This window comes from Capsella rubella, unplaced genomic scaffold (genome assembly GCF_000375325.1).
Source record: "Capsella rubella cultivar Monte Gargano unplaced genomic scaffold, Caprub1_0 scaffold_8, whole genome shotgun sequence".
NCBI classification, from domain to species: Eukaryota; Viridiplantae; Streptophyta; class Magnoliopsida; order Brassicales; family Brassicaceae; genus Capsella; species Capsella rubella.
This window is the reverse complement of record NW_006238916.1, coordinates 9,630,669-9,649,404: the sequence shown is the minus strand read 5'-3', so window position 1 is coordinate 9,649,404 and position 18,736 is coordinate 9,630,669. Positions and strand designations below refer to the sequence as shown.

The following is an 18,736-nucleotide window of genomic DNA, read 5'->3' as shown; positions in this document are numbered from 1 at the left end:
TATCTGTCAATAAGAATAGATATTTAGATGTCGATATGAAACGGCAAAGAGGAAGTCAAATCAAAGTGTGAAAGTATGGCCCCATTGTATTGTTGTATCCTTGTCCCTCCCCCCCACAGAACAAAAAATAAAAGGAAAGAGACATTTGTGTCCTCCTCCTGCAACTTTATTCACATTTGTAACTGCTAGACGCTACTAGAACCCTTGCCCTACACGCTTTCCACGTGTCATCCTCTCGTCCCATGGAAATCTCCTTGATATTATTATTTCCTCCTATAAAAGAATCGAATCTCTCTTCTTATCCCTTTACCTCAACGAAAATATCGAAATCTTAGAGAAGAAGAGAAAGAAAATAGAAAAGAGAAATGACGACGACAGAGAAGAAAGAGATGGAAGTGGTGAAAGGGCTGGACCTGGAGAGATACATGGGCCGTTGGTACGAGATTGCTTCTTTCCCCTCCAGATTTCAACCAAAGAACGGTGTCGACACGCGCGCCACCTACACCCTTAACCCAGACGGTACGGTGCACGTCTTGAACGAAACTTGGTCCAACGGGAAGAGGGGTTTTATCGAAGGCAGCGCCTACAAGGCCGACCCTAAGAGCGACGAGGCTAAGCTCAAAGTCAAGTTCTACGTCCCTCCTTTCCTCCCCATTATTCCCGTCACCGGAGACTACTGGGTGCTCTTCGTCGATCCTGACTACCAGCACGCCCTCGTTGGCCAGCCCTCCAGAAGTTATCTCTGGGTCGGTGCCTTTTCTTTTAACTCTGTGAATCAATTGATACCATCTTTAAAATTGATTTTGATGTTTGTGGGTGGTGTGTAGATATTGAGCAGGACGGCGCATATGGAGGAAGAAACGTACAAGCAGCTGGTGGAGAAGGCCGTAGAGGAAGGATACGACATCAGCAAGCTTCACAGGACTACTCAGAGTGACACACCACCTGAGGCCGACACTGCCCCCGCGGACTCCAAGGGCGTTTGGTGGTTCAAATCTCTCTTCGGCAAATAGTTACAGAACACACTTATAAAAGTCTTGTTTCACCTTTTTTCTTTTTTTAAACTCGTTTGTCTGTGTAATATATTTCCCCTATTGTCTTCTCTAGTTGTCGTTCATCTGCTTTTGTCTGTTTAAATCATCTTAATTTATATGCAAAGTCATATCTCTATTATATCATAAAAGCACTCATAAAAAGCAATCAGATTAAGCTGCCAGAGACAAATTGAATTCTTGCATAAGTGACATTATGTATTTGGATCAAACACACCACACGACTTGAGTCTTAATGGAATTTCAAAATGCATGCAAACTACAGAGACGAAGTTATATGTGTATATAAAAAGTAAAAACAGATTCTCCCCAGCCAAAAGTTTGGTTGATATATATACCCAGGACTTCCAGAGTTGCAGCTCACAGAATAGTACAGCATGAATTCGTTTTCTTTGCTTGCTTGTAAAACATCTGTCCACACAAAAAAAAAACACCAAATCAGTTTCTCATGACAGAATGAAACTTGGTTTACCACTGTCTCAACTATTGGTTCAGAGAGTACCAAGCGATTGCAGATGATAAAACTAGTAAATCTGTTCTTCCACATGATCTATCAATACATAGTAGAAACAGAAGGTCTGCTACTGCAGGATGAAGCAGAAAGCTTTCTAAGAGTAAGGTTCATCTATTTATCTACCCAACACGTTCAAGCTGGTCCCTGCCTACCTTTACTACCGACTAACCAATTATGCTCAGAGACTGAGACAGGGGAAAAAAAGCATCTATCTATCGACAGAGCTAGGAATTTCTGTTTGCTAGAATGAGAAGGTAGAATACTAGAATGTTACCTGCGATGCCATGCTCAAATCTGAGCTCTTCTCCACTAGGCTGTCCAGCTTCTCACCACGGGCTAGAACACTATCAATGGTTTTATGCTGCAATACAAAACAAAAATTCAGTCTTATGGAGACGAAAAAATCTATCATGACAATACGAACTTCTTGTTCTGAGATTTTTCAGAAGAAACAAAACTCAATGACAAAATATTAATTTTAGGCCAGCATTTGTGCAATATTATATTTGGTCAGTTTGTCTGCAATTTGTCTGGAAAACTCTAGAACAGTACACAAGCATATTCATACGGGCATCAGAGACTACACTTACAAGGATAATCTTAGTCTCATCCAACTCCTTCTGGATTTTCAAGAGCTTATCAGCCTCTGCTGGGTCCTGAAGGTAATAAACACGGGGAAATAACAAAATCAATTTAAGATCTAACTCACTCACAATCAACTTGATCAGTAAGAAATGGTAAAAACATGAAGAATCATAATTGGGATTATAATGTCCAGTTAATTGAGGTAATAACTATAGTTCTTAACAAGATTGAGTGAGTTGCACAAGTGAGGAACCTGAAATTTGTTTAAAGCTTCGGTTAAATAAGGCCAAGCCTGAGTGGAGTCTTCTTTTGCAGACCTCCATGTCTCACCAAAACTCTTCTGGTACTCATCTAGGACCTGAGAAAAATCGAAAGTCAAGCAAACCGAATCCTTTAATCCTAAAGAGAACCTAGATTTGGATTATATAACACTGAGAAGCACGTTCAAACATAATGATGGTACCTGATTGAGAAGAGAAAAAGCACTTCGAACAGGATAATGATCGTCCATGAACCCAACCGCGCAAAGGCCATTCCTATTGTAAGCGTGAACCTTGTACTCTATATCAAAAAGAACAAAACGAAAATATGAACCCTAATTATCCCAAATTCTAGGACAAGAACAAAAAGATGCAATTGCGTGAAATTAAAGAGTCCAGAAAGATCTAGAATCAGAAGAGGAGAACATCCTAATCATACAAAATAGGTAAATCGAAAAGCTGATCCCAATCTTCAGAAATCGAATTTAAAAAAAAAAAAAAAAGGCAAAGAGGGAAAAGGGGAAGGCATAGATCCGAGAGAAGAAAGAGGCGATCTAGAGGTGGAAGAAGGAGGAGAAGAACCTTCGTGCTGGACGGACTGGCGCTGGGAAGGAGGGGTTCGGCTGGCAACAGTGCGACCGACAAAGACGACGAACTCCTTGACGCTAGATCGCTGGAAATAACCGAAGTGAGAGACGTCAGAAGCGTTGGAGAGGATGACAGGTTCGGAAGATTCGGGAGCGCACTTGAGAACGAGCAAGGCGGTGATCTTCATAGCTGCGGTGGATCGAAGGTTGCGTGAGAAGGAAGCGAGGAGGCCTTGGAATTGGATTCTTATTCTTTTTTTAGTCGGAGGAGAAGGCCTCGGAGGTGGTGAAAGCTAATAAAATGTTATGTTTTGAGGTAATTGTCTAACCAGAAGACATCTCTAATCTCTTTTATACTATCAAGCGCAAGTCACCTATCCAATAAAATTTAGCTACATTATATTTTGTTTTATTTATAAAAAAAAAATCTAAAACAAATTAAAACATACACGAAGAGAAATATTCTTATTTTGCGAAAATCTTTTATTTAAAAAATAGAGATTGTGGCATAAAGAAAATAAATTGATATTACATTAAAAAAACATTATTAAATTCTTTATATAATAAATTACAAGTTACCTAACCAATTAACTTTTGCCACATAAATTTTTATTTTTAACAATAAAAAAAACAAATCCTTTTATATTCCCACTTTAGCTAATTTCATCTTTTAACAACAATATCTTGACGTAAAGAGAAAAAAAAAAAAAACAAAACAAAACAAAACTGCCAATTACATGACCTAGGTAACTCAACGAAAAAAAAGAAACGAAAATAACTGCAACTTAAAAAAATATATATATATATATATATATATATAACACGGCCATATCTTCAATGCTATCTATATTGCTATGTCGAAAAATGCATATAGTAAATACGTAACTGTCGAAATTTTTTTTTTGTTGAAACTCCAAATTTAACTCCCACCCCACAATCGTCATAAGAAAAAACTTCTGTGCATGATCAATTTTTTAATTTTCTCACTATCTATGTAATAAGTGGACATGATTCTATTAACCTTCTATAAATAAGCAATATTTTGTTTGTATCTTAATGTCTTCTTCTTGGGTTCGACTTTTAGTCGAGAAACTCCGAAAAATTCTCTTGGAGGTATAATACAACAATTACTCTTATTTAGTTAACATATGGTCTACATGTAAGTTTTAGTTATTCATAAATTTCTGTTGATATCGTATTATTTATTTGTTACTTTCTATTAGCTTATTATGTTGCTCATATAATCATCTATTTCACTATGCAAGAGCCTTTGCATGACTCATCACAATGAAGCAAGTCTGGATTTGACATAAGCTTAATTAGTGCTCTGATCCGAGAACGAAGCGGACGTTTTGGCATCAACAAACCTCAAGCCAGTGTGGAGAGCTTGCCTCATACTCATCCGCTGACTGTCTCCAAGCAGAAGCTTTAGTTGCTCGGTAGTACCATCTTTAACCAAGACATTAGGCTCTGTTTTGTTATACACTCTATTATTTCTTTGTGGTGTTCTGTTTTTCGTTTTTCTTCCCTCCGTAGATAACTCACTCACTCCTCATATCTTTTAAAGTATATTCTATTTCTTTTTCTTTTTCTTTTTGAATCTGAAGATGGCCATCCCAATTTGTAAATGTTTGTAAGGTAATGTTACGACTTCTAATTAGGAAAAATTTCAAGAGAAAATCACTATCCTAATCTCCCTTTTTTGTATATGCATTAACTCGTATTACTTTTCTATGTTTTTTTTTTTTTTTTGTCAGCACCTTTCTATGTTTTCTTTATTCAATTTAATTGTATGAAAATAATTTTAAAAAACAAATTATAGTCCGTCCTGTTAATTCTCTATAATATTCAACTAGATTTTACCCCGTGGTACACCACGGGACTAGTATTTTATGCTTATATGTTATATATAAATTTAACCGTTATAGTTTAAGATCAGCAGGAAATCCGATAATGTAATAATACGCAATGTTCACGTACGCAACCACGGCTTGCCACCCAGCTCCAACCGTAACACCTAAAATAAATGAACCAAATTTTTTTTATGTTTATCTGTTATATATCACTTTAACTGTTATAGTTTATATATATGTACGGTTATATACAAAGTTTGTTTAGATTATTCTTGTAGGTCCAACAAAAAGATATAACATCTCTGGTATTTATAGATATAATATATATATCACATAATATGATACGGATTTACCCGTAGTACACCACGGATTTAATCTTTTTTTAATAAATTTGTGATTGAATTTTTGTGGTTCGTAAATGTTTCGATGTTGTATTTACTATGTTGTATTTAACAAATTTACCCCGTAGTAATTTTCTTATTTTAGTATAATAATTTTCTTATTTTAGTATAGATGTTATATACGTGTATATATATATATGTAGAAGTTATAAATTTATTATTAAAATGCTAAGTACGTAGTATTTATTAGAATAAAGTAAAGGTTACATAAATCTATATATATATATATATATAGTTGTTGTTTGTTCTTTTTCCAAATGAATTTATATTTTCTGAAATTTGATTATTATGAATTAGTTGCTGTAACTAATACACATTGTCAACTATTTGTTAAGCCATGCATATTCCTAAATTAAACTATTGTTTAAAACAATAGATGCGCATAATTGACGTTACATGTTTTTCTTATTCCAAATTATTATTATATAAGAAAGACATTTTGTTAAACCGCATCTCCCATTAAACTCAATGATTTTTTTTTTATCTAATATGAAATAAATTGCAACGTCCATTCACTAACTCATTGAAATTCAAAGAGAGTGGATCTTACGTGGCTTTCATTCCATCGGATATAAGAAAGATAATTTTTTTTTAACAAAAGTTATAATGTTTGAGATAACAAAAGATAAACTCATCGAATTTTGTCGGAGGTAGACCGGCCTGTCTTCTGCTCTGTTCTTCAAGCTGCATGTTACAAAAGGAACAACAAAACAAACATAAGATTTTCTCTCTTTAACGAAAGAAGAGCAAAATCATATGTACGTACGGTTACTTTGATTTATTACCTTAGAAACAGGAGGGAGGACTGTTTATACCACACTTGGCTAGAAGAGGCCTGACCCTTCGATGAGTTTATCTTTTGTTATCTCCGATATTACACAAAGTGGAGAAGGGAAATTAGAGAAGCTTAATTAAGGATCCAAGAATGTGACTCCATGAAACCCAAGCTTAAGGATCACCAATGTAATATGTCGTAAGACATATATATCTGTGACTCTTGTCCGATCCCTTTAAGAACTTAAATATGTTTCCACCTTTTCATTAAGCAATTGAAAATGTTGTTTTTCACACTAATCTATTTATTGCAAACAAAATTATTGAAAGCTTTGTCTTTATAATTCTTATGTTTCTTCTCCAATCTGCATTTTTTAAAAGGAGAATTTTCGTAGTGTTTTTATTTTGCTTTAGCAAGGCTGAAGATGAATTAAATAAAATGGATTATTTTCTGATGAGTTATACAATCAATTATATAGATTGTTATTTATAGAAGAGGTATTGTATACTGTTTTGGTTGAGTGGTTTCAGAACATCTTGGAGATCAAATTAGAATATCATATTGTTAATATGAAAGGAAATACAAATGTTATTTTACAACATTAATTTGGATTATTAATTAATTTTGCAATATTAGTTTACATTATTTATGTTACCATTTTGTTTCTTAATAATATTCATAAAATTTAAAACTAATTTCAAGTTTCTAAAAAACTGCATGAAATACGGAAATTTGAAAATAGATTAACAACATTACACTTGATTATATTCAACAATTTACATCATACACGAAAAAATTAAATATTTAATTTGGTGAATTAAATAACAACTGTTATTATTAATTTACAAAGTCGATGAAATTATTTTTCAAGCAAAGAGATATCTAATTTAAGTTTTTGAAATAAATTACCTTTGTGGAATAATCATCATCATCTTCCCTTTGAAACTAATATAAGCATTAATTCGTAAAAATTAGTAGCAAAATCACAATAATCAAACAATTAAAAAAGAAAAGAAAAGAGGAGAGGAAGAGAGAACATACATCCGTGAAAGTATTTGATACTTACCTCTCTAATTTATAAGGAGAGGAAGTGTGTCCAACAATTTAAGTTTTAAACAAAAACAAATCTTAATAAAATCATCAATATTCCATCGACCTTGTAAAAGATAATATTTTTTTTAAAATAAAACAACAATATTAAAGTACTAAATATAAATAAATTTAGCAAAGTAAAACCTAGCTTAATTGGCGATTTTTCTGGGATTTGACTTATATTACTATCAAAAATTTAGCAAAAGATAATAAATACGAACAATGTAAGGTAAGATTGTGTAGTTAATGTAATAACATTCCGAGATTTTTATCGAAAATACTTGCTATTTTAATTATTGTTACACATTTTTCTTTCTCAATATTAATGTTATGCATTTAAAAGAGTTTAGAAAATAAAAATTTAGTTGATCCCTAGAGTTAATGTGCTATTGTTTTGGGGATTTGACTTTAATTACTATAACAAATATAGCAAAAAAAATAATTAATGGGAATAAAAAGGCTCCAGGTACTGAACAAATGAGAAAGGAAGTTTCATAAAATTCCAGCCTTTTAACGAATAAATAAAAAAAACCAAATAGACTAAAATTTCGAACTTTGGAGAGAAAAAATCTAGCACCAACGTGCTTATAAATTATAATCCAAGCTAAACATGTTGTCAAACTCATCGTCTCCAAGGATTTGTCCATTACTTTGATGTAATATAATTGAGATATGTTGGTTTATATTTTTTTGCTTTGTGTAACATTTATTAATTAAATGAAGAACAATATTTCACCTAGTATACAAAAGAGATTTGAGGAATGACAATCAAGGATTACATAAATGAGTTTATGTATACAAAACTGATTAATTACTTAAATGATAAAATGTCGTAATGGCTCGTTGGAGAAGAACATTCCGCAAGTTTTTTGAAAACAATGGAAGCGGCGGCAAGAGCGGTAGCAGGACCATGATCGTTCCTCTCGACTTTAAACACACTTCTTAGTATCCATATCTTCTGATCTCCCCCAAGAGGCATGGTTCATGTTAGGATCACCAACCTATAGAAACGCTAACGTTAAAACCACTATGTTTCGAAAGTTCTGGAACTTTTAAGAAGAGAATGTTGAGTAAATAACGAAACCTGAACATAAATGGTATCAAGATGTGAAATGGCTTTGAGGAGAAAGTTGGTAGCCTAGTGAACTTGGGCGATTGGTAGGCCAAGATTTCTTGAGCATTGTGGTTGTGAATGCCATTCAGAATCAAAAATTCATATTGTCTTATGCATCGTAGTATCCTCCCACCAAATCCACCTACAATTTCAACCCATTAGCAATATTAATTAGTATATTACGAAAATATACTTTTAGAAACTTAACATATAAACCCTAATAATAACGATTAATACGGTCTGTTGTGGTGCTTATAGGTTGTGGGAAGAGCATGTATTTATAATGTTATCAAAATTATAGTGTTGTGGGTTTTTTCATTGTTAAAGGATAAACGCTTGATGAGCAAGTTTAGAAGATATTAAAAGATCTTTAATCTAAAAATATAGCACGGATATTCTTATATTTGGTTAGTAGTTATTGTAATTATTGTTTAAACATAATATCACAATCAAATCATAGTTAGGAAGTTTGTTACTTTATTCCTATGCTCATTTATAGGAACAATCGAATATTAGAGAATCATATTTATTATTACGTACATTTAACATTCACCATTTTAGCATTTAATATTTACCAATTTATTCGATTATAAGATAGTAAATATCCATTAGATGAAATCGGATTTTAAATTGAAGTTTTAAACCGACCCGTTTCGTTAACTAACATGATTAACCTTAATGATTTTTGATTATTAGAAGAATAATAAGGGTATTTGATGGAAAAAAAATTAAAACAATAGGTGGTCAAAAAAGTGGCTGCAAAAATAATAATATAGATTATATACCCTTTTCCTTTCTAATAAGATTCGCTATCTAATTTTACTTACCTTGATATACAATAAACAACAACCATCATAATGCTTCGATACGGTCAATATATTATGTGCTGAAACAAAACAAAAAAACAAAAAATATATGTGATAAATATGGTTCGATCACGGTAAATATCAAAAGGGTACTCAATTGTACCGAGATTAACGATTTTGGTGACTAGTACTGTATAATTCAATTTTTAAGAATTTTAAGGTACATATTCGAAAATTTTAGTTGCTCAAGGAAAAAAGGTTACATAAAATGATAAATTAAAGATTTATCTAAGATTAGGCAAAAACTGATCGGTGTAACCCAAAAATAAAAACCATTTTTATTTTCCACCGATCGGTTTTATTATCGTCGGTTCAGTTTAGTTGGTCAATTTGGTTTGGTCCGAATGTTTGACTCTGTACATTTTGAACATACAGTATAAATAAGCCATATGAGACAAATGAACATAGTCTAAAGTCCCGAACATACGAATTTTTACAAAACTGAGGGGGTTATGCGATGTAAAATTGTAAATCATAAAAAAGGAAAAAGCGGTTAAGAAGGGAATGGAGGGCCAAAAAAGGAGATAAAAATAGAGACTCGTAAATAGCCAATAAATGGCGGGGATATGATTATTACGAGCATGTTACTTTTTTCTTTTTTCTTTTTTTTTTGTTTACCATTAATTAACCTTTTCGTTTTGACCATCTCCTTCCTCCTCCTCCTTCTCTTCTTTTTCCAAACGAGGAAAACAAGCAGAAGAGAGGATTCATGTTCTTGTCTCGTTGTGAGATCTTTCTTTCTCTCTTTCACTTTTTCTCAAAAAAAAAATGTATAATACTGTCATTGTCTCTATAATCTGATTTTTACGTACGTTACACACAATTGCAGGATCACTCAACAACAAAAATGCTGAGGTTCTTCCTTCTTTTATCCCTTTTCATACCCTCCTCTGTTGCCGCAACCAAGGTTACCCCTAAGGCTGTTCCTCCCAAGAAATGGCTCACCCTTAACGGTAAGTCTCATTTTACATTACATGTTTTTCTTTTTTTTCTTTTTTTCTGAAGTGGTATAATTATGATATATGAACATGCCCATGTTACACAACATGTGTTTCTAAGAACCCATGCCTGTCTTTTGTCTTCAGGGAAAGAGCCTGCGGTTGTTGCAAGAGGCGGCTTCTCAGGTCTTTTCCCGGAGTCTAGTGCCCCTGCAAACGACATGGCTATTAGCACCAGCTCGCCTGGCCTCACAATGTTGTGCAACCTTCAGATGACTAAGGATGGCGTCGGCCTTTGCTTGTCAGATATTAGACTTGACAATGCAACCACCATCTCCACGCTATTCCCCAAAGCCCAGAAGACTTACAAGGTCAACGGTCAGGACCTCAAGGGATGGTTTGTCCTTGATTACGATGCCGACACCATCTTCTCCAATGTCTCCCGTATGTCATCTCCTCTTTTCTTTCCTTCAATGCTCACCACCACCACACTTTCTCATGTTTTGTATTCTTGTGCAGTCGTCCAGAACATCTTCTCTCGTCCCAGCATCTTTGACGGCCAAATGCCGGTTTCCGCAGTGGAGGACGTCCTCGGAACCAAGCCTCCCAAGTTCTGGTTGAGCGTTCAGGTACTTCTTCTTCTCTGTGAGCATTGATTAAGCACATAGCTAGGGAAGGTTCTTGTTGACTCATAAAAAAAAAAAAAAAAAACAATAAAAATGTGCAGTACGATGCCTTCTACATGGAACACAAGTTGAGCGCAGCTGATTACCTGAGAAGCTTGCGATTCCGCGGCATTAATGTTATCTCATCTCCGGAGATCGGTTTCTTAAAGAGCATAGGGATGGACGCAGGCAGGGCCAAGACAAAGCTCATATTCGAGTTCAAAGACCCCGAGGCAATTGAGCCCACCACCAACAAGAAGTACAGCGAGCTTCAACAGAACCTCGCAGCAATCAAGGCCTTTGCTTCAGGCGTTCTTGTCCCCAAAGACTACATTTGGCCCCTTGACACGGCTAAGTACCTTAAGCCCGCCACCACCTTTGTGGCTGATGCCCACAAAGCCGGTCTAGAGGTCTATGCTTCTGGATTTGCCAATGACATGCGCACCAGCTTCAACTACAGCTTTGATCCCTCCGCTGAGTATCTACAGTTTGTGGACAATGGCCAGTTCTCTGTTGATGGCATCATCACCGATTTCCCGCCAACAGCATCACAAGCCATCAGTGAGATGACTTAAAATATACCATCATCATATGTAGATGTATCCACACATATTTGATTATTAGAAAAAGCTAACACCGCATGTGTCTATGTTCTTGCAGCTTGCTTATCTCACCAAAAGGACAATCTCCCGAAAGCAGGGCATGCGTTGGTTATAACTCACAACGGGGCAAGTGGGGACTATCCAGGCTGCACTGATATGGCTTACGAGAAAGCAGTCAATGATGGAGCAGACGTGATCGACTGCTCTGTCCAGATGTCTAAAGACGGAATCGCTTTCTGCCATGATTCTGCAGACCTCACTGCAAGTACCACCGCCATGACTACTTTCATGTCCCGAGCCACCAGCGTTCCTGAGATCCAGCCTACCAACGGCATCTTCTCTTTTGATCTCACCTGGGCTGAGATTCAGTCCGTGAAGCGTAAGAAACTGATTTATAGATATCTGAAGCAATCTCATTGTCAAGTCTCAACTAAATCACTGACGTTGGGGTTCTTTTCCTTCAGCACAAATCGAGAACCCCTTCACTGCCACAGGATTCCTGAGAAACCCAGCAAACAAGAACGGCGGGAAGTTCACGACTCTCGCTGACTTTCTTGAATTCAGCAAAGCAAAGGCAGTCACCGGAGTTTTAATAAACATTGAGGCAAGCCTATTTAACTTTCAAGTGCTCTGTAACTAACACAAGGAAGCTTTACTAATACTTTTTTTCGTTTACAGAATGCTGCTTATTTAGCCTCAAAGAAAGGCCTAGGAGTCGTAGACGCAGTCAAGTCAGCTCTGACCAATTCCACACTCGACAAGCAATCAACCCAGAAGGTTTTGATTCAGTCAGATGACAGTTCAGTTTTATCTAGTTTCGAGGCTGTCCCTCCTTACACTAGAGTCTTGAGTATCGACAAGGAGATTGGAGATGCCCCCAAGCCATCCCTTGAAGAAATAAAGAAGCATGCAGATGCTGTCAATCTCAAGAGAACTTCTCTGGTCACCGTCTCCCAAAGTTTTGCCACAGGAAAAACTAACGTTGTAGAGGAAATGCACAAATCAAATATCTCTGTTTACGTTTCGGTGCTAAGAAACGAGTACATCTCCATAGCATTCGACTACTTCTCTGATCCTACGGTAGAGCTTGCAACATTCATTGCTGGGAGTGGCGTTGATGGAGTAATCACAGAGTTCCCTGCCACTGCAACCAGATACTTAAGTAAGTTTAAACTTCTACAAGAACAATATACATATTACCAAGATAAGGCTGATCAATTATATTTGATACAAATGCAGGGAGTCCATGTTCAGATTTAAACAAAGACCAGCCCTATGCTATCTTACCTGCAGAAGCCGGCGCTCTACTGGCTGTAGCAGACAAGGAAGCACAACCACCAGCAAGTGCCCCAAACCCGCCTCTTGATGCCAAAGATGTGATTGATCCGCCTCTGCCTCCGGTTGCAAACATGGCCTCCTCCAATGGAACTGGAGAAGGTCCGCCACATACTCCTCCTCCTTCAGGCACCGTTGCCACTGCTACCAATCTCAGCATTTCCTTGCTGGCAGTGATGGCTTTGGGACTCCTCTGTACTGCCTAATAAGATTGATTACATGATATAACTTCATAGGTTATGTAACATGTTTGCCCTCAGCGTATTCAAACTGACACGATTTGAGCTATCTATGTTTTACTCATGTTAACCAAAATATGCAGCAAACAGTGATTTGTTGTTATAGATTAAAAGGCTCTAAGAAATTTTTTTGTTGTCATAGGAATGTTTGATTTCGATAGAGATTTTGAATCTTGATAATCGTTCATATATATTTACACACCTTCTCCACTATGCAGTCTCTACTCTCATAGTTCTTACTCTCTCAAGTCTCGACATTGTTAACCTGCAAAAAGCAAACAGCAATTATCAAGTCATCAAAGGACGATTACAAAATATTATAACGAAATTACTACAATATATAATACAGAGTGCCGTTTTTTAATAAATATTCTCGCTCTCTCCGGAGGCGCTTAGTATAAGAACAAAACTAAAAGACCAATAATCTTTGATAAAAGTTACATCAACTACTACAAGAGTATTCTCTCGAGTCATCCTTATGCGTATTCTCTTTCTATTCTTACACAACTTAGCTCCTCCCATACACACTCTCCCTAGTCTTCTAATTAATCTCTATTGCGCTTGATCCTCCATCGCATTATCGCCACAACTGCTCTGCGGGATGGGAGAATCTCATAATTCGTTTAAGCATCAGAAGCTACATGGAGAATCAAACTATCCCTCAACCCAGCCGAAGAGAGCCACTTCCTCGCTTTTTATTTCAGCTCCAGTTTATGACTTTCAGCTACTTGTCCACCGTCTTTTCCTTGCTGGCCGTTCTGCTTTCACTTCTGGATCCACAGGGCCTTCTATTTTTGCAGAGGGCAGCGTCTCAGACTCCATTTTCTTTACTCCCGTGGTGTCTTTCTCCGTGGACATTGGAAGCTTGAATCTTTCACTGCGTTTCTTGAGTTTCTCAACCGTGTCCAAGTGCCGGTCTCCTGGTCCCTTCTCGCTTCCATCTTTGGTCTCTGCAAGGTCATGGCCACTTTTCTCTTCACTTACATCCCGATTCTTACCAATAGACCCAGTAACAGGTTCACTAAGCCGGCCATTAGTATTTTTTTCGTTCTCTTGAAGTTTTGTGGAAATGGATGATGACTTGGCAGAGACAGCATCATCTCTCTCTTTGTGGCTTGCCCAACGCTCCAGTTTTGTACGTCCTCTCTTTGAATCGTGTATCTCATCACCAGAGGATGCGTTTTCCTTGTGTCTTTTGGTGGCATTAGGTTGCTGTGAGATCTCATTCCTGCAGTTCTTTGCTTCGCTGGTTCCTTTTGAGACCTGAAAGGAATGAAAGTAACATCATTACTGACCATGAAACAGAACAAAAGTTACCAAACCGTGAGATATCTAAGGTAAGTTAGGTAACTGAACAAAAAAATCGCAAGGTATATTGCATTCACGATAACCACGCTATGTTCATTTTCAAAAGTTGGATGATAATAGAAAATAAATCTATAGGTTGTGGAGCATACTGTCACTACAGAATTGCCATTTTGCTCCCCTTGCTTGCCCCTTAATGATTCTGTGCCCTCTCGCTGTTCTTTAATTTTTCGTCTAGAATCTTTATGTTTTCTGTCTAGCAATCGCTGGGCATCCAAAGTATCAATAACCTTGTCATTTTTAGCACCTGTCCTCTCATGCCTTGGTTTTTTCTCATTACTAACAATGTCATCTGTGCGTGCAGAGAAGTCTTCATATCCTCTATGATGGGAAGAACTTTCTTCACCAGGGTAGTCCCTTCTCTTTGTCTGTTTAGTATGCCTTGTTGTATCTTTGGTGAGATGCTCTTTGTCAGAAGCTTTATATTCATCTTTCATCCTTGATGATCGGTCTTCGGAACCTCTGTGGGCCCGTACAGCCACCTGCCTCTCTCTTCCTCGTGCTGATAAACCATCCTCGTGCATTGGTTTATCCTCACGCTCCCTCAACCTCTCGTTTCCATCTCTCTGCATATAAAAATCATCTCTATGCCTGAGAGAACTATGGTCGTCAAAATCATCTCTGATTTTATGTTGGAAATCTCTCTTTTGATGCTCCATCCTATCATCACGTTCTCGTTTCAGGCGGCTGATTGATTCTCTTTGACCATATGGGATTTCACTTTTTTCTGGCCGGCTTCTTCTCAAGTATTCTTCATCCTTCCTCCTCTTGTTAATGTGATCATCCACTTCATAAATATTTCGGCCAACATCATCCATATGCTTTCTGGAAGGAACATGATCATCTTTGCTGCGTATTTCATTCTCTCGCATTTTACCCCTCTGCCTAGAGCCCGGATCATCTTCACGATCCCTTTTTCTAGACCCCTCATCCCCACCTCTTCTACTGTATGGGTCATCCTCTGTCCTGCGCCACACCCCGCCATCAACATCTCGCTCTTTTCTTCTATCAAAATCTTCGCGATTTGCAATTGAGTAGATATAACTAGAATCCAGCTCCATGTGGGGATTAGAATTCTCTCTACCACCTTTGCTCGCCGCTCGTGTTCTTTCCATCTCCTTCCCTCTGTCCTGATTCTTTCTGCTCTGGTAAGGTGCATTGTTATCGTGCTGTTTCCTATTACTAGCTGGTCGGGCATAATGTTTATCTTGAATAACTTCTTCTTCTACCCCATCTTTCAGTTGCGGATAGTCTCTGTGACTTCCAGATCTTGCTTTGCTGCTTTCACTACTTCTCTCCGTCTTTGATTCCCCTCCATCATCTTCTTGAACTGCTGACTGAGGGACTGTAGAACTCACTTTATGCTCCTCCTCCATATCCGCATCTTTGCCAACTTCATCTCCCACATCTTCGCGATCAACACTTGATGACCTTGTGCCTCTGTCCCCGACAGGAGACCCGACAGGAGACCCAACAGGAGACCCAACAGGAGACGATGAGCGAAAACTCTGGCCACTATCATCCGTGCTTCTAGAGATCTCATCGTCTTGCTTTTTGAGAAGATCTTTCTGTGGCTCATCCTGGGCAGGACTACGTTCAGCAGATTCCGTATCAGGTCTCCTGCTCTTAACATAACTATTCTCAACTGAGACATTTTCTCCAGGAAGGCTACTATCGGCTTGGTCTGCACCATTTTCCCCTGAGGGTTCATCCTCATGCGAATCCTGACATACAATCTGGCATAAAATCGTTATCAGTTAGTAGCAGTCAGAATACAGCATGCAGAGATGCCTCGCCAGTAAACCAAAATAATAATTTGAAACATGTTCACAACCTCAATGATAGCATCTAGATCACGCATTCGAGGTGCACGCGTATCAATGGATGGCAGACGTTCACCAGAACCAGTCTCCACAGGTATTGGTCTTCCAGGGGGCTGTGAGAAAACAAATTCAAATATATACTCCAGCTTTTAAAAACTAAGAACAAAAATGTCCAGCCACAATGTTACCATAGTTTGTACAATATAATGAATCACCAGGCTACTTTAAAATGAGAGCAAAGAAAGGAGAAAATATACCAGTGAAGGCCGAACATTGGCTGGTACTTTAGCTGAATCACCTTGAACAGAGTCTGGCTTCACTAAATTTGAAGAATCAACAGGAACACCCTGCGCTCCTGTTGCTGCAGCTAACTCTGGGGGTAGATCTGGATCATAACCCTATCATTGAGCAAGAGAATGATTAGGAATGTATTGTCATCCTTTTGTATCTGATGTAGACAAAATATCATCCGACTGCGAAGAATAATCAGCTCGTAAGCGCCAGAACATATGCCAAGATCCACTTTACCTGATCCGTTCTACCGCTTTCATAAACACGTATTCTGCTTTGCATTGTGGTCTCTATACGGTGTTGGTCCTGTAGGAAATAAAAAGAAGCTCCTCTTAGTGCTCTTCATCTCTCTTCATCTACTGAAATAAAGATATGAACACAGTTATTAATTACCAGCTGTTTGCAATAGTCTTTCCAGCTCTCCTCGTTTAGTCCAAAGTTATAGTAGTCTGTCATATCAATTCCTGGATATCTCCAGGGCTTTTCCTCGAAACTCTCTATGTCGACCTCAAATATAGTCCTAAAAAAACAAAAGAGTAGACATCAAATAAAAGAAACAAAGATATGTAGTAATCAAAACTAGGAACTTGCAAAATCAGACCTCAAAGAACAAATAAGTAAAAAAAGATGTATACATACATATATATATATATATAGATATATATAGATATAGATATTAGTCTGAACAGATAAAAGAGTTACTTGTGAGAGGGGAGAGTAAAGTCCAGTCCCCGCCCTGCTGTATTACTACCCCAGGACTGATGGAAGCCTTTCTGTGCAGCAGAAGCATTCCTCATTCCCAGTGGACGCCAATCTCCTCTGCCACGACCAGCAGGACCAAGGTTGGCAGGTGGACGAACTTGACCTGAGGTCCCACCAGTAGATGCAGCACCTCCAGGAATAGGGGCTGCCCCTGGTCTTACATACTGCAAGAGAAAGATATGTATATGTCAAGTAGATTAATACCACGCTATTTGTTTCGGTGTCAATATGCGTAACTTTGGTATGACTATTCCTAAATGTTGGTTTCATAAGGGTCTGAAGAAATGTTATTCTTCTTACAGTCCTCTTCTTCAATTGCTAACTGTTAGGAACTTGAAACAGCATAGTTGATGGTGGTGTAGGATAGCAATATAGAAGAGAGGAAGCGATTAGATTATTATCTCCCTTTGACATTCTTAATTTTTGTGACCAAACACCAGGGTATTGGTAAACAAGTATAGAGATGGTGTGTCAAAAGCTAGAAGCAGACTCCAATTAATCTGATTAACACACTCTGCATTGCATTATGGTTGAGGTACAAGTACAAAGGATATATGCAGACATAATAAATGAAAACTAAAACAGGGTCACGACAAGAACCCCAGCTACTAAGAAATCTGACCAGTGACAACAGTGTTGCATCGACACTGACCTTAAACTGAGAATGAAACGGATGATACCCATGACTGCTATACCCAGCTTTGGGCGGTCCAGTAGCACCTCCTGGTCCACTCCCTTTTCCAGCTTCTCCTCCATCTTTGCCATCTCCTTCGATACCTTGCAGACCATCTTCTCCCCAGTGCTGCTCCTCCATAGGTTGATTTGGGTCCGTGTCGGCGACTATAACAAGTGGTTCTTCATCATCTTCGTCATCGTCATCTTCGTTGTCTCCCATCCTTGATCTTCTATCAGCTCCTCCGATCATGGCGTTGCGGCTACTATCATTCAATACTATCTGCAAATCATCTTCACTGTCGCTATCCCAATCATCGCCTTCTCCCTGTCCTCCGTAGCCTCCGTCGCCACCACCAGCCTGCTCAATTCTTGCCGTAACTTGCGAAACGCCTCGATCTGTAGACAGACCAGGTAACGCTCCAGCTCCAGAAGCGGCAACGAAAAGACCAGGAATCGTGGGTGTAGAATCGGCATCGGGTTCTTCGATATCAAAGCTCATGTCCTTCTCGTCGCCGCCACCATCGGCAATTGCTTGCCGAGTGATGGATAATTTGGAAGCATCGTTGCCCGAAACCCTAGAGACTGAAGCTGAATTAGCTTCTGCCACGTCTTGATCTTGGGATCGGAGGTTAAGGTCGATTGAACGGTGGGGAAGCGGAGGCGGAGGAGGAAGAACAACGGGAGTTTGAAACGGCTGGAGAACGTCGGAGTACAGATCTCCGAACTCGTCGTCTTCGTCCATTGGAGTGAGGTAGATTGGAAGAAGAAGAAGAACGGCCGATTTCGAATGAAGCACACGAGAGCAAAGAGAGAGACGGTGAAGCTAAGGGCTTCTTCTCAAGTCTCGGCTCCTTTTTATCATCGCTAGGGCCTTTTTTTTATACACCTATTTACTTTTTTCTACTCAGATTAGGATTAATTCGATTATATATCATTATTATT

The 18,736-nt window shown here is 38.0% G+C and overlaps 4 protein-coding genes across 7 annotated transcripts; 2 read left to right on the top strand and 2 right to left on the bottom strand.

Moving 5' to 3' along the window:
• The first annotated feature begins 302 nt into the window (after positions 1 to 302).
• Positions 303 to 1,123, top strand: LOC17877352 (temperature-induced lipocalin-1). Its single transcript, XM_006281099.2, has 2 exons — positions 303 to 746; positions 828 to 1,123. The coding sequence occupies exons 1-2, from the start codon at positions 366 to 368 to the stop codon at positions 1,011 to 1,013; spliced, it is 567 nt and encodes a 188-aa protein (XP_006281161.1). The 5' UTR covers positions 303 to 365; the 3' UTR covers positions 1,014 to 1,123.
• Positions 1,124 to 1,205: 82 nt separating this feature from the next.
• On the bottom strand, positions 1,206 to 3,290 carry LOC17875577 (VAMP-like protein YKT61). The gene is made up of 6 exons (XM_006281070.2): positions 2,994 to 3,290; positions 2,615 to 2,712; positions 2,405 to 2,509; positions 2,157 to 2,222; positions 1,841 to 1,927; positions 1,206 to 1,463 (listed from the first exon to the last, which is right to left on the bottom strand). Exons 1-6 carry the CDS (start codon positions 3,184 to 3,186, stop codon positions 1,413 to 1,415), a joined length of 600 nt encoding a protein of 199 aa, XP_006281132.1. The 5' UTR covers positions 3,187 to 3,290; the 3' UTR covers positions 1,206 to 1,412.
• Positions 3,291 to 9,723: 6,433 nt separating this feature from the next.
• On the top strand, positions 9,724 to 13,059 carry LOC17876039 (glycerophosphodiester phosphodiesterase GDPDL6). Of its 3 annotated transcripts, none has more exons than XM_023780188.1 (8): positions 9,724 to 9,821; positions 9,929 to 10,052; positions 10,185 to 10,666; positions 10,765 to 11,263; positions 11,363 to 11,683; positions 11,769 to 11,908; positions 11,983 to 12,466; positions 12,544 to 13,057. In XM_023780188.1, exons 2-8 carry the CDS (start codon positions 9,947 to 9,949, stop codon positions 12,843 to 12,845), a joined length of 2,334 nt encoding a protein of 777 aa, XP_023635956.1. In that variant the 5' UTR covers positions 9,724 to 9,821; positions 9,929 to 9,946; the 3' UTR covers positions 12,846 to 13,057. The 3 variants fall into 3 exon arrangements, with proteins under 3 accessions (XP_023635956.1, XP_023635950.1, XP_006282081.1); XM_023780182.1 differs by having other exon boundaries at positions 9,724 to 9,824; XM_006282019.2 differs by lacking the exon at positions 9,724 to 9,821 and having other exon boundaries at positions 9,832 to 10,052; positions 10,185 to 10,481; positions 10,557 to 10,666; positions 12,544 to 13,059.
• A 121-nt stretch (positions 13,060 to 13,180) lies between these two features.
• On the bottom strand, positions 13,181 to 18,688 carry LOC17876686 (FIP1[V]-like protein). Of its 2 annotated transcripts, XM_023780174.1 has the most exons (9): positions 17,772 to 18,688; positions 17,060 to 17,283; positions 16,751 to 16,877; positions 16,595 to 16,663; positions 16,324 to 16,464; positions 16,078 to 16,179; positions 14,336 to 15,979; positions 13,647 to 14,141; positions 13,186 to 13,411 (listed from the first exon to the last, which is right to left on the bottom strand). In XM_023780174.1, the coding sequence occupies exons 1-9, from the start codon at positions 18,534 to 18,536 to the stop codon at positions 13,355 to 13,357; spliced, it is 3,624 nt and encodes a 1,207-aa protein (XP_023635942.1). In that variant the 5' UTR covers positions 18,537 to 18,688; the 3' UTR covers positions 13,186 to 13,354. The 2 variants fall into 2 exon arrangements, with proteins under 2 accessions (XP_023635936.1, XP_023635942.1); XM_023780168.1 differs by having other exon boundaries at positions 13,181 to 14,141.
• Positions 18,689 to 18,736: the final 48 nt, after the last annotated feature.

What these genes read in the sequence shown, in the direction of transcription:
- LOC17877352 (XM_006281099.2), top strand. Translation starts at nt 366, where the DNA reads ATGACGACGACAGAGAAGAAAGAGATGGAAGTGGTGAAAGGGCTGGAC. An exon ending in CCTCCAGAAGTTATCTCTGG is followed by an intron (nt 747 to 827) that starts GTCGGTGCCTTT and finishes GGTGGTGTGTAG; the next exon opens with ATATTGAGCAGGACGGCGCA.
- LOC17875577 (XM_006281070.2), bottom strand. Translation starts at nt 3,186, where the DNA reads ATGAAGATCACCGCCTTGCTCGTTCTCAAGTGCGCTCCCGAATCTTCC. An exon ending in CCAGTCCGTCCAGCACGAAG is followed by an intron (nt 2,713 to 2,993) that starts GTTCTTCTCCTC and finishes TTTTTGATATAG; the next exon opens with AGTACAAGGTTCACGCTTAC. An exon ending in AAGCTTTAAACAAATTTCAG is followed by an intron (nt 2,223 to 2,404) that starts GTTCCTCACTTG and finishes TATTACCTTCAG; the next exon opens with GACCCAGCAGAGGCTGATAA.
- LOC17876039 (XM_023780188.1), top strand. Translation starts at nt 9,947, where the DNA reads ATGCTGAGGTTCTTCCTTCTTTTATCCCTTTTCATACCCTCCTCTGTT. An exon ending in GAGTTTTAATAAACATTGAG is followed by an intron (nt 11,909 to 11,982) that starts GCAAGCCTATTT and finishes TTTCGTTTACAG; the next exon opens with AATGCTGCTTATTTAGCCTC. An exon ending in CACTGCAACCAGATACTTAA is followed by an intron (nt 12,467 to 12,543) that starts GTAAGTTTAAAC and finishes ATACAAATGCAG; the next exon opens with GGAGTCCATGTTCAGATTTA.
- LOC17876686 (XM_023780174.1), bottom strand. Translation starts at nt 18,536, where the DNA reads ATGGACGAAGACGACGAGTTCGGAGATCTGTACTCCGACGTTCTCCAG. An exon ending in AAGACTATTGCAAACAGCTG is followed by an intron (nt 16,664 to 16,750) that starts GTAATTAATAAC and finishes TATTTCCTACAG; the next exon opens with GACCAACACCGTATAGAGAC. An exon ending in CCAATGTTCGGCCTTCACTG is followed by an intron (nt 16,180 to 16,323) that starts GTATATTTTCTC and finishes GTTTTCTCACAG; the next exon opens with CCCCCTGGAAGACCAATACC.